The 13,889-nt window shown below is 43.9% G+C and overlaps 1 protein-coding gene across 1 annotated transcript in view; it reads left to right on the top strand.

The window, feature by feature from the left end:
• Positions 1-10,022, top strand: part of LMOD1 (leiomodin 1) — a 68,547-nt gene extending 58,525 nt beyond the window's left edge. Inside the window, exons 2-3 of the mRNA XM_001363646.4 lie at positions 2,687-4,117; positions 9,069-10,022. Of these exons, the coding sequence (XP_001363683.2) occupies positions 2,687-4,117; positions 9,069-9,095 (1,458 nt within the window). The 3' untranslated portion in view covers positions 9,096-10,022. The remainder of the gene's footprint in view (positions 1-2,686; positions 4,118-9,068) is intronic.
• Positions 10,023-13,889: the final 3,867 nt, after the last annotated feature.

Raw genomic sequence — 13,889 nt, 5'->3', positions numbered from 1 at the left:
AATATGTTACTAATAATATATGAATGAAAAGATCCTCTCTCCTGAACTCATCTTTCCCAAATGTCTTACACAGTCTCAGCTACACTTAGTTGCTCTGGGAAATGAGCTGATGAATCCCCCCCAGGAGTAACCATGGTCCATTCAGAGTGTCAGAAGGTGACAAAGAATGGGAGGCTCCATGAGAACAAGGCTTTGCAGAATCCTTGGCTCCCAGGACCCTCCCCCAAATAGATCCTGCTGTGTGACCTGAGACTCACTTGCCTAAAGTGGAGGGAGGAGGGGCATTCCAAGGCCATGCCTCACCAAACTTCGTGCCCTCTGACTGCCCACTGTGATTCAGACCAGGGAGCCAAGAACTTTCTTTGCTAAATAAACTCAGGCCAGGTCCCTGATGGCATCTGTTTGTGGTGCAGGTACAAAATGTTTCCATAGAACCAGCCCTGTGTTCCCTTTGTGGAGGGCCCTGGGGCCAGATGAGCAGGATGGAATCTTGACTAGATCTTCTCAGGTCATTTTTATTGTTGTTTGCTTATTTTTCAGGCACATTCCAATTTCTATGACTACATTTGGGTTGGGGTTTGTTTTTTTTTTTTTATAAAAATACTGGAGTGGTTGGCCATTTCCTTTTCCAGTTCATCTTACAGATGAGGAAACTGAGGTAAACAGGGTTGAGTGACTTGCCCAAGGTCACACAGCTAGTAAGCATATGAGGCCAGATTTGAAGTCAGAAGATGAGTGACTTAAAAGAGAGAGATGAGCAGTGCTTTTCCACAGCTCTTTTAAAAAATTTTTAATTAATTTATTTATTTTGAAAATTGTAGTTGATTAGTCAATTTAGAATATTATTCCTTGGTTACAGGAATCATATTCTTTCTCTCCCCTCCCCCCTCTTTCCATAGCCAATGCGCAATTCCACTGGGTTTTACATGTGTCCTTGATCCGAACCTATTTCCATGTTGTTGATGTTTGCACTAGGATGATCATTTAGAGTTTACACCCCATCGTATCCTCCTCAACCCATGTAATCAAAGCAGTTGTTTTTCCACAGCTCTTACAGCCTACTAAGAGGAGAGTCTTCTCTGTAAGAATCCATTCCGTGATTCTGGGGTTCTTCTGACTGTATAGGTATTGCTGAGCACGAGTCCTTAGAATGATGGGTATTTTTTCTTTCGGTGTAATCTCATTTAACATTTATGTCATTCTAATAACCAAGATGAGAGTCACAAAACCCCAGAACCCAAGAACTTACAAGGTCCTCCTGAGTTCTTTTCCACCCATTTCTTCTCCATCCCCCTAGGCAAGACTGATTCTGAATTATATGAGAGAGACAAGGCCATTTTCTGTAGGAGAGGAGCCCCCTTTGTTTATTCATTTTACTGTCAAGAACTTTAGATAGGGTTAGCTAGATGGCTCAGTGGATAGAGAGCCAGACCTGGAGACAGGAGGTTTTGCGTTGAAATCTAACCTTAAATGGGGCAGCTGGGTAGCTCCGTGGGCCAGGCTTAGAGATGGGAGGTCCTAGGTTCAAATCTGGCCTCAGACACTTCCTAGCTGGGTGACCCTGGGCAAGTCACTTAATTCCCATTGCCTAGCCCTAACCGCTCTTCTGCCTTAGAACCAATACACAGTATTGGTTCCAAGATGGAAGGTAAGTATTTAAAAAAAAAAAAGGAAATATGACCTTAGATACTAACTGTGTGACTCTGGGCAAATCATATTAACTCCCATTGCCCAGCTTTTACCCCTCTTCTGCCTTGGAGCTGATACTTAGTATTGACACTAAGATCGAAGGTAAAGGTTTTTTTTTTTTTTTAAGCACTTGAATCTGGAGACCTGAGTTCAAATCCCCATTCCAACACATACTGCATGGTGGCTTTTAAAATTTACTTTTAAATTCTTTGAATGCCAGTTTCCTTTTATATAAAACAAGGATGCTATTTTTGTGATCTACCTCATTGGGTTGTTGTACAGAATGAATTACACAAACTTTAATGTTATAGGAATAGGGATAGGTATTAGACTTGTCAGTTCATCAATACAGGGAATTCCAGATGAAGAAACTCCCTCTACCAATGTAGATCATCGCAGTCTCTGCAGTTTTCCGTTTTAAAGAGTTGCCTACAGCCCTGAGAGATTAAATGACTTGCCCAGGGTGAAACAGCCACTGTGTATCTGCCAGAGGGACTTGAACTTGGTCTTCTGAGCTCTAAGGCCAAGGCTTTAGATCCACTTTTCCAGGCTACTGATCTCCCTCTGTCACAGGAATGGGAGCTATTATTATTAACTGAAGAAATTTTTCCTTTGGGACAGCTAAGGAAGACAGTGGATAGAATGCCTGGGTCTAGAGTTGGGAGTTTAAATCTAGTCTCAGATGCTTCCTAGTTATGTGACCTTGGGCAAGTCACTTAACCCTGATTGCCTAGTCTATGCTGCTCTTCTGTCTTAGAACTGATACTAAGACAGAAGGTAAGGATTAAAAAAAAAATTCTTATGTCCGTCCCTTCTGTTGAGGTTTAAACTCTAGCACCCTCAATGAAGAATGGAAAATGGCTAATCACTGCATAAAACTATTTAGAGACTTGAAGGTCATGCTTAGGACTCCCACTCCATGTCCTACCACTCAACACCCTCTCAAACTAGTTATTGCTGCATGTTTATTTATTTTTTCTTTCTGAATTCTCCCTAGGAAAGCAGGCAAGTAGAAACCAAGACAGATGTCAAGAATGGAGATGAAAGGGCTAGGGATGCCAGTAAAAAAGGCCTTAGTTCCAAACGGGACTCAGAGCTGGGAAGAGAACAGAAGAAGGAGAGTCCAAAGATAAACAGACAGAGAGAGAAAGATGAAGCAGATGGCAAAAGCAAAGAGAAGTTCAAGGATGACAAAGTCTTGAGGGGCATCGATAAGGGCAGGGTCAGAGCCGCTGTGGACAAGAAAGAGACAGGGAAGGATGGGAGAGGAGAAGAAAAGACAGTGGCAGCCAGGAAGGAGGACGAGAAGAAAGGGATTGAAAGGAGCAGAAGTCTGAACAAAGAGAAGGAGAAGGGAAGCGATAAAAGTGAGGCAGATAAAAAAAAGGAGGAAGAGAAACTGAAGACAGGGAGTGGCAAAGAGGAGGCCAAGAAAGAAGATGGCAAAGTGAAGAAGGGGGAGTCTGTCACCCAAAAGGAACCCAAGGATGACATCAAGGCCAAGGATATTAAGACAGCAGAGTCTGGGAAGCCCAGCCCCAGTAACCCTGCCAAGGCCCCAGAGACTCCAGCCAAGGCAGAAGAAGAAGCAGCCCCCAGCATCTTTGATGAACCTCTGGAAAAGGTGAAGAACAATGACCCAGAGATGACAGAAGTAAACGTCAACAACTCAGACTGCATCACAAATGAGATTTTGGTCAAATTCACCGAAGCACTGGAATTCAACACCGTGGTCAAGGTGTTTGCCTTGGCCAACACTCGGGCCGATGACCACGTGGCTTTTGCCATCGCCATCATGCTCAAGGCCAACAAGACCATCACCAGTGTCAACTTGGACTCGAATCACATCACTGGCAAAGGCATCCTTGCCATCTTCCGGGCTCTGCTCCAGAACAACACGTTGACGGAGCTACGCTTCCATAATCAAAGACACATCTGCGGGGGCAAGACAGAAATGGAGATTGCCAAGCTCCTTAAGGAGAACACCACGCTGCTCAAATTAGGCTATCACTTTGAGCTGGCAGGTCCCCGGATGACTGTCACCAATCTGCTCAGCCGTAACATGGACAAACAGAGGCAGAAAAGGCTACAGGAGCAGAAACTGGCACAGGGTGGGGGTGGGGAGAAGAAGGACCAGCTGACAGTACCCAAGATTGGGACCTTGCCCAAGGGCTCCCCTAAGCCATCACCACAGCCATCCCCAAAGCCCTCCCCGAAGAACTCCCCGAAAAAGGGTGGCAGTCCAGCGGCTCCACCCCCACCCCCACCTCCTCTGGCTCCACCCCTCCTGCCAGAGAACCTGAGGAATTCCCTTTCTCCAGCCACCCAAAGGAAGATGGGAGATAAGGTCCTCCCAGCACAGGAGAAGAACTCCCGGGACCAACTGCTAGCTGCCATACGTTCCAGCAACCTCAAGCAGCTCAAGAAGGCATGTGGTTTGGGACGGGATAGAAGGAGTCAGGGAGGGTGGGATAAGAGGTAGCAAGGCCAGGGCTTGTTAGGGGTGGGGGAGGCAGAGAAAGTATCACATCACTTCTTGGATTCTGAAGTATTCATTCACACCCCTTCAAAACCTAAAACAGAATGTTGAAGTCAATAAAGGGAAAGGCTATGAGACAGAGGCTAGGTCTCTGTCTCTGTCTCTGTCTCTGATTCTCTCATAGAACAGAACCAGTGGGACAGTGGGGAAAAGGAATTAAAATCTAATTTCAGATCTTATGATTTAAAATCAGAGGACATAAGTTTGAATCCTGCCACTGATGCTTACTACCTCTGTGACTCTGAGCAAATCAGGATCTCTTGAATAAACAGATTTCTAGGGCTTAAAAGGGACTTTGAAAGATCTTCTAGATCACTCCCTTGCCTATAGCCAGACCACACTTGACCCATATCGAACAGGAGAGAGAGAGACAGAGATGGAGAGAGACGGGGGGGGGGGGAGAGATGAAGATAGATGGAGAAATAGATAGATGATAGATAGATGATGGAGTGATGGATGGATGGATGGATGGAGGATAGATAGGCAGAGATATGGATAGATAGATGGATAGGTATATGAGCACAGATAGATAATCGGTGGTGAATAGACAGATGGATAGACAGGCAAACAGATGGATAGATAGATGATGGATATATAGATGGATGGATGGATAGATAGAGAGGTATAGAGCATTTATTAAGATCTTAACAGCATGGTGCTAAGCCTTGGGGACATGAATAAAAGTGAGCTGCCCTCCTCAAGGAGGGCAATTCTAATGGAAGAAGACAACTGGAGGAGCAGCTAGGTAGCTCAGTAGATAGAGAGTCAGGCCTAGAGACAAGAGATCTTGGGTTCAGATTTGGCCTCAAACACTTCCAGTGGTGTGACCCTGGGCAAGTCTTTACCATTCATCTGCATCTGCCTTGGAACCAGTGCTAAGTATTGATTCCAAGATGGAAGGTAAGAGTTTAAAAAAAAAGACAATAGGTAAGGAGTGCTAGAATGAAAAAGTTGGAGGCGAAAGGATATCCCATGGATTTTCATAGAGACTGTAGGAACTGGCATATAAGCCAAGCCACTAGCAAAGGAAGGCAAAAAGTTCATTTATCAGAGGCAGAGGGAAATCTAAAGTTTCCAGAGGGTTAGAAATGATTGGAGGACAGAACTAAGGTGAGAGTGACCATATTCTATCTTTAAACATCTTAGTAATAGGAGATTTCACAGCTCACTCCAACCCTCAATCTCAGGAATGTCAAATCCCTTCATCTTGAAGTGAAACCATCCAACAGCTGGCCATAGACTCAGATCTAGAGCTAGAAGGAACATAAGCGACCCTCTCAGACCAAACCCCTCATTTTACAGATGAGGAAATGAAGACCCAGGGAGGTTAAGTGATTTGCCCAGGGTCACATAGGTAGTAAGCATCAGTGGCAGGATCCAAACTTACGTCCTCTGATCAATCATATACTTTCCCCACTGTACCATTGGTTCTGTTCTATGAGAGACAGAGACAAACTTGGACTCTGTCTTTCCCTTTATCAGCTTCAAAACCTCTATTAAGCATCTCTTCTAACTTCTCTTCCCCTTGGTAATCTTGGGTCCTTTAAAGATTCATAATTTGGGTTGTCCTTCTCTAGACTAGCCAAACCTCTTGACATTTTTCGGACCAAGAGTAGGCATTGGTCAATAAATAAATGTACTACATGCCCCACACTGTGCTGGGTGATGTGGGGGATAGAAGAGAATTATAAGATATAACATTTGCCTATCCTAATGAACTTGTTAATCTAGCTGGAGAGACCAGGCTGGAATGGACTGCCAAGCTCTATGATCTTGTATTTAAGTACTAAAATGTCTGGGGCATGGGCTGAATGTATTCTGGACCACTCACCGAAGTCACTTCACCCTATTTGCCTCAGTTTCCTCATCTATAAAGTGAGCTGGAGTAGGAAATGGTGAACCACTCCAGTAACTTTGCCAAGAAAACCCTAAATGGGGTCAGGAAGAGTCAGAGTTACCTGAAAAACAACTAGCTGTAGAAGAGCAAGGGTTAGGGCAGTTTCTGTCTTTTCATATATTCGTTTGAAAGAATAGAATCAGTTCCTAGGGTGAGAGGAACCAGGTGTGAACTTCATTTTCCTAAATGAAGAAGTTGCTGCCATGATGGAGCGAGCCTATAATCTGTACTGCTAGATCACTTGAGCTGAAGAATTCTGAGCTACAAGGAGCCAACTCAATTAGCCGTCCAGTCTCCAGGATGGGTCATCAGGCTACCTACTGAGGAAGGGGCAAGCCAGGTCAGGCTAGAAATGCTATGGGTCAAAGCTCCCCAGCTGATCAGGGTGGGTTGGGCTGAAATAGGGGAGGTCAAAGGCCACAAACATTATTAAGCACTTACTGTATACAAAATCAGTGCCCTGAATAATTTAGGTAGAGGGTAATCTGACACTGTAGTTTCACTGGCCATGGGGACTCCCCAAGAGGAAATTCTCTTTACCAATGCAGATGTGGCACTGTTGTTCAACTAACAGTCACAGAAGGTTATCTGGAGAGGGGAAGAGACCTGGGTCTTCTGTCTTTGGAGCCCAGCTTTCTATTTTTAAAGCCATGCTGCCTCATAGGTATCTTCAATTGTGCTAGAAGCTGGCTGCCATATATGTTTCGATAAGAAATGGCCCTTCTCTTCCATGTGGTACCATGACACCTAGTAGGGAGAGGGAGACACATGAACCAACAACTATAATATACCATAGTACATGACAAAGGCATTTGAGAGATGGAGCTAAATGTGCTCTGTGAAGTCGAGAGAAAGGCTATTACACACTGGGAATCAAGTGTTGTAAGTGGAGACTACACACTATTTTTCAGCAATATCAGAACTAGTTTCAATTTCTTGTCCTCTTCGAATTGTGTATGTGTGTGTGTGTGAAAGACAGAGACAGCAAGACAGAGACAGAGGGAGACAGAAAGAGAAGAGAGCAAAGGAGACAGAGAAAGAGAGAGAGGAGACAGAGACAGAGAAGGAGAAACAGAGACAGAGAAAAAGGAGAGAAACAATGAGTCAGAGAGAGAGACAGCAAGACAGAGAGAGTGGGGAGTAGGAAGAGAGAGAGAAGGAAGAGAGGAGAGAGAGAGAGAAAGAGAAAAGAGGAGAGAGAAATAGGAAAGAGAAAGAGAAAAGAGAGGAGAGGAAAGAGAAAGAAAGAGAGAGAGAGAGACAGAGAGAGACAGAGAGAGAGAGAGAGAGACAGAGAGAGAGAGAGAGAGAGAGACAGAGAGAGAGACAGAGAGAGAACATTTTAAAGTAATGACTCCCAAGAGTCAGTTTTGTTTCTGTTTATTCTGTCTCCTTGAGAGGTTGTACAATCTAGCAGCAGAAACCTGGTAGTCCCATCTCGGGGGAAGGAGTCAGTATTCATGGCCCTGACCTTTAGGTGGCAGTGATAGTCTAACCTATGTGCCCACAATCCTTTGGGGCTTTGAGGTGAATGTGACTAGTTCCAGTGGCCCTGGGGCACCGTATTGACCTTGATTATGTTTTACATAAAGAGAAAAAGGTTCCCCTTGCTTTAACACATATTGAAATGTTAATATTGTCCTGTAGATGACCATCATGAGAATGAGCTGGTTGTCTTGGAGGAAATTGTGCCACCCTCTGCATTATACCTATTCTTGAAAGTCCAGCTCCAAGGTCATCTTCTCCATGAAGCCTTTTCTTATATTACCTGTTTCTCCAAGAACCTCATCTTGAAATGTATTTGGCCTCTCTTTGCACACTTAGGCATCATAGTTATTGTGTGTTCTAGAAGTCTTCCTAATCCAGGGATTCTCAACATTTTGGTTTCATGAACCCTGGGAAAGTCTATGAACTCCCTCTCAGAATAATGTTTTTAAACGCATACAAGAAAGTACAGAGAACTACAAAGGAAGGCAATTATATTATAACAATTATAAAAAAATTTTTTAAAGATACAAATCCCAGATTAAGAACCCCTGTGGAGACAGCTAGGTGACTCAGTGGAGAGAACTGGAAGGACTTGGGTTTGAATCTTGTCTTAGACACTTCCTAGCTATGTGACCTTGGACAAGTCACTTAACCCCAACTGCCTAGCTCTTACTGTTCTGCTACCTGAGACTTGATAGTTAGTGTTGATTCTAAGGTAGAAGACAAGGTTTTTAAAAAACAAAAACAAATTTATATACATTATTGGGTCATTTGGCCCTCACCACCACCCTAAGAGGCAGGTAGTGCATGTATTATCATCCCCATTTTGTAGATCTGGAAACTGAGGTGCAGAGGTAAAGTGATTTGTCATATGACCAATAATGTCAAAACCAGGATTTTAACCCAGACAATCTCCTGACTTCACCTTCAAAGTTCCTTCTTTGGAGAATTACAGAAATGGTATGAAGGGTTAAGTTTACTTTATTTTTTTAAATATTTTTATTTGAAAATTTTTATTTAATTAATTTAGAATATTTTCCCATGGTTACAAGATTCATGTTCTTTCCTTCCCCTCCTCTCAACCCCCCCTCCTGTAGCCAATGAGCAATTCCACTGGGTTTTACATGTGTCATTGATCAAGACCTATTTCCATATTTGCATTAGGGTGATCACTTAGAGTCTACATCCCCCATCATATCCCCATCAACCCATGTGATCAGGCAGTTGTTTCTTGAAGGGTTAAGTTTAGACAACAAAAAAGTTTTTCTGCTAGCCAGGACAGTCAAATGTAGAAAGGGGCATTGGAGACTCTTTTCTTTCCTTTCCCTTAGGAATCTGAGTCAGAGTAACATAATATATTGTTCAGTGATGCTTGGAGATAGGAGATACACAAGATGATGTTAGGAAGCTCCAGTCCTTTAATAATAATGGGTTTTTGCTTTTCCCTCCATGTAGGTGGAAGTACCTAAACTGCTTCAGTAGGACAAGGCACCCAGCTCTCCCGACCGGAGGGGCCTGGGGACGCTGCCTGCCCATCCCATAACTGTGCCCAGCCCAAGCCTCCTAGAATGATGCAGACCTCCCCCAACCTTGGCTTCCTGCTGTGGAGGGACCTACTCTGTGAAGGGAGTCCCAAGAGAGAGGCCAGGGACCCTGGAGTCCAAGCCATATTCAAGGAAAGACACCTCCCTTAACTTCACCCTTCTTTTCTTGTCTTTGAGATGCTCCAAGGACTTCTTTTCTATGGAATAGAGGGTTCTGGACTAGAAGAGCCCATCTAGTGTGCCAATCAGAAGGTGGTACTGTTTCTGGGCACCATGCTCCCAGCTATTTGTGGAAGACTGATGGCTAGAGAGATGCCCAGCAAGGACCACACGACACTCTTCTCCTTTTACTCCCAATGTTTGCTGCTCCTGTGGCTGGGATTCGGCTCGCCGAGGAGCCCAGGAGGCATAGTTCATGGGTTGGTGGGTCTCTGCATGGGGTACTGCCAGGAGAAAAAAGATGACTTGGTATGGAAGGGTAGAGGTGAATAGAAGGCAACAAAAAGAATCCTATTTGGGCTGCACATAATTGGGAGGAATTTAGGGGTTTTCAGAAAGAGAAGTGAGAGAATGCCACCCTGAAATCCTTGCATCCAGGAAGAAGGCTCCTGGAATGTGTCTGTGTTGATTGGAAAGGAAGTGGTAGGAACAGCAATGCTCTGGATGAACTCTGAAGGGGGTGTAATGGAAGGGAAGGGAAGGGGCTGGTTGCTGGGTAGGAATGAGAAAGGGTCACAGTCAGAATGACAGTTGGTCATACTGGGCACCAAGAGGCATTTCCCTCACATTTACTGGCTACTGTATAGAATAGCTGATATCTGTTTTTCCATAAGATTTTGATAATATATACAAACCTTTAGTTGCCTATGATTGTCCTTGCTACAGAGGTGCCTGAATGCACCTTGCCCTCAACACCTCCTCTTTTCCCTGAGGACCTTGGAAAGAAGTACCTTAACCCAGTGCTTTCTCGAACCTTCCCCCCATTACTCCCAGAGAAGATTCAAACCTGCCTCAGAGGATCTGGGTAGGGGAAAGGGAGAGGGGGAAGGAAGCTGGCTGAAAGAGCGGCCCATGGTCTAATAGAAGACAGAGGCCCATTGTAAATGCAATTCAATTTAATAACATCCATTCATTCTCTGAAAGATGAGGTATACTGGATAAGGAACTGAGTTCGTCCTACTTTTGTCTCATGCTAACCATGTGATCTTGGACAAGTTTGCTAACCTCTCTGGGTGCTCTGAACATTTCTCTAGGACTACAAACTACAGAGAAAGAGCCATCTTGTATAGCTAGATGGAGTGCCTTCTTCAGTAGTTTCCTATGGCAATAAAATCACAGGCCCAGTCTCTATCCCTATTATGGCTTTGCTAGATAGTCAGTCCGTCAAGCTAACAGTGATTGGAGTCATAAAGTGGGGGGGCCAAGCGGGGGGAGCAAGCATGAGAAATCAGAAGGGAGCCTGTCAATGCACCAAATGGTTCCTACTGACCTGGGCACTTAAACCCCAGAAACATCATAGCTTCTGGAATACTCACCATAGCCAAAGGGGTAGGAGTGAGGGCACTGATAGCAGCCAGTTCTCAAGCAATTGGGAGAGGCAGAGAGATCAGGCTCCCCAAGATGCCTATATTAGGCATTTTCAGAGAGAGACACTCATTCCATTTCTCTGCCTAACCATGGGCCCTGGGCCAATTCCCTACAGAGGCCACGAGGCAGCAAAGGAACCGACCTAGAGTGACCATCCAAGAGATATAGCACTATAGGCTAGGGCAGCCTATATAGTTGCTGTCCTGACCAGGGATCCAGCAGTCCTAACCCAGCCCTTGTCTAATATGTGTCTGGTAAGAGGAGATTGGAGTGTAGCTAGACATTAAAAAACAAAACAGTACCCGTACCTTCTATCTTAGAATCAATATTGTGACTGGTTCCAAGGCAGAAAGAGCAGTAAGGGCTAGGCAATAGGGTTAAGTGACTTGCTCAAGGTCCTCTAGCTAAGAAGTATTTGAGGACACATTTGAACCCAGCACCTCCTGTCTCCAAGCCTGGCTTTCTGAGATAGACATTTAGATTATGTAGTCTGGATATTTTTATAGAACCATTGCGTAAACTTTGGCACCATACAAACCAGCCCCAAATGAAAGGATCATCCTTGGGCTACTCAACCAAAAACATGTATTAAGCATCTACTAGCTAGGCATTGTGCTAAACTCTGAGGATAAAAAAGAGGCAAGATACTCTCATTGTCTGATGATAAATTTTCAGAACCTCTAGGCTGTTCAAACCACATTGGCAAGAAATACCCATTGCTGTTAGCCTTGTAGTGTCCACCAGGGGGACCTGATCACCACCTCTGATTATCCTGAAGATCCCCCAAGGTTATTGTGGTTGATAGCCTTTTACTCTCTTAGCCTGGGTTTTGCAAACCTGTGCTGCTTCTAAAACTAGGCATTAATTGAAGAAGGCAGTTCTTAGCCATCAAAAAAGAGGGAAAAGAGATGACTCTCTTTTTTTTTATTATTTTTTTTAATTTTTTAATTTTATTTTTTTTTTTAAAAAACCCTTACCTTCCGTCTTGGAGTCAATACTGTGTATTGGCTCCAAGGCAGAAGAGTGGTAAGGGCTAGGCAATGGGGGTCAAGTGACTTGCCCAGGGTCACACAGCTGGGAAGTGTCTGAGGCCAGATTTAAACCTAGGACCTCCCATCTCTAGGCCTGGCTCTCAATCCACTGAGCCACCCAGCTGCCCCCGAGATGACTCTCTTATACAGACAACTGGCCCATAAACTCAAAAAACTTCAATAGAATACACAGATCTGTTCCTCTCTGGTCTTTGCTCCCCCCCCTCAGGTAGGCTCTTTTGGTTTCTCTTTTTCATTCAATGGGGTCCCCATATTCATTTCAATCAGATTTCACTTGAATGAAAATATTGCTATGGGAAGGAGTATGATGTGTGGGAGAGGGAAAGAGCATACAATCTACTTAGACTCAGACCCCTACTCCTTATCCTAGGGATATCTCTGTTTCCAACCCTAGGGATGTCTCCACACCCAAGGAACAGCCAGTCAATAGGTATTTATTTATAAAGTATTTGAGATATGCTGGGCATTGTTCTAAGCACAAGGGAGATAAGAAAAAAAGATAATAGTCCTTACCCTCAAGGAGCTTACATACATTCTAACAAAGGAAACCATATGTAAATAGATAGGTATAGAGAAAGAGAGAGGATCAGGATCTCATATAACCCTCTGGCATTATTACCATCCTTTAAAAATTTTTTAATTTAAATTTAAAAATTTTCCCTTTTTTATTTAGAATATTTTCCTGTGGTTACATGATTCATGATTCCCCGCCCCTCTCTTTCCTCCCCACTTAGAAAGCCAACAAGCAGTTCCATTGGGTTATACATGTATCTTTGTTCAAAATCTATTTCCATACCATCCTCTTCTTGCCCAACTAACCCTCTTCACGGGAGAACTAGAGACCCAATTTGCAGAATTCTAACTCCCTCTAGAGGCCAGATACACTCACAACCCACCACTAGCTGGCTCTGTCTTGTTGCCAAGGGCTTGTTGTTCAGGTCACATGAAGAGTCCATAAAGTATGTTTCCCAGCATTCATCTCCCTTTATGGGACCCTTTCTGGGGTCAGAATATTTCCAACATTCCTGAGGCACAAAACTATGCAGAGATGAGAGGAAGAAGTCCATTTTTCCAGGGGCTCAACATCTCATCACTCCCATTCCTCTACTCCATTATTATTCACATTTCTATAGTGCTTTTTGGTTTGCAAAGTGTTCTTTCTCCTCATCAGAATCTTGTGAGGTAGATGAGTATTATCTCCATTTTAGAGGTGAGAAAATTAAAGCTCAAAAAACCCATGGGATCTGTCCAGGATCACCCAATCAGCTAATGTCAAGCCTGGACATCCAGATCTTCTGACTCCCCACCCTGCCTCAGTTTACATATTCCCCATGTCTCTGAAATCTAAGTTGTTCTGACTTTGTGCCTTCACTGTCTTGTTCATCTGTCATTCACCCACCAGGGGCTCCAGACCCACCTCTGTTAACTGTCAGCTCTTGTCTCTCAGGATCCAATATATTTTTCCTCAGCATCTGCTTTTCTACAATTACCTTTTGGACATCTCAATCTCTTTCTGTAGATATTTCGTGTTTCTACATACAATTTAACAAAACACCTTGTTATATGTCAAACTCATTCCTCTTCTAAATTACCCTATGTTGTTGAGGGCACAGGCACTGGCATCTGCATCCTTCCAGTCACCTGGGTTCCCAGCCTTAGGTCAAGATAGCTTCTTCATTTTCACTCCATATCTCTTATTCATTGCCCAGTCTCCTTTCTGAGTCTCCCTTTCTCCACACAGCCACCATCCTAATTTAGACACACAACACTGTTTACTCTTTGTGACCCCATTTGGAGTTTTCTCTGCAGAGGTACTAGAGTGATTTGCCATTTCCTTCTCCAGCTCATTTTACAGATGAAGAAACTGAGGCAAACAGTTAATCGACTTGCTTAGGGTCAAACAGTATCTTAAATCAGATTTAAATTTGGGAAGATGAGTCTTTCTGACCAGGTTGTATGCACTGGCTACCTAGCTGCCCCATCTACTCTGAGCTCTTGCAATAACATTATAATCAATCTTACCTTCAAGTCTCTGTCCACTCCAGTCCACTCTCCCTACCAGTCACCACACTATAGTGGTTTCTTATTACAAA

This window comes from Monodelphis domestica, chromosome 2 (genome assembly GCF_027887165.1).
Source record: "Monodelphis domestica isolate mMonDom1 chromosome 2, mMonDom1.pri, whole genome shotgun sequence".
In the NCBI taxonomy this organism is placed as follows: Eukaryota; Metazoa; Chordata; class Mammalia; order Didelphimorphia; family Didelphidae; genus Monodelphis; species Monodelphis domestica.
This window is presented reverse-complemented; position numbering and strand designations above follow the sequence as displayed.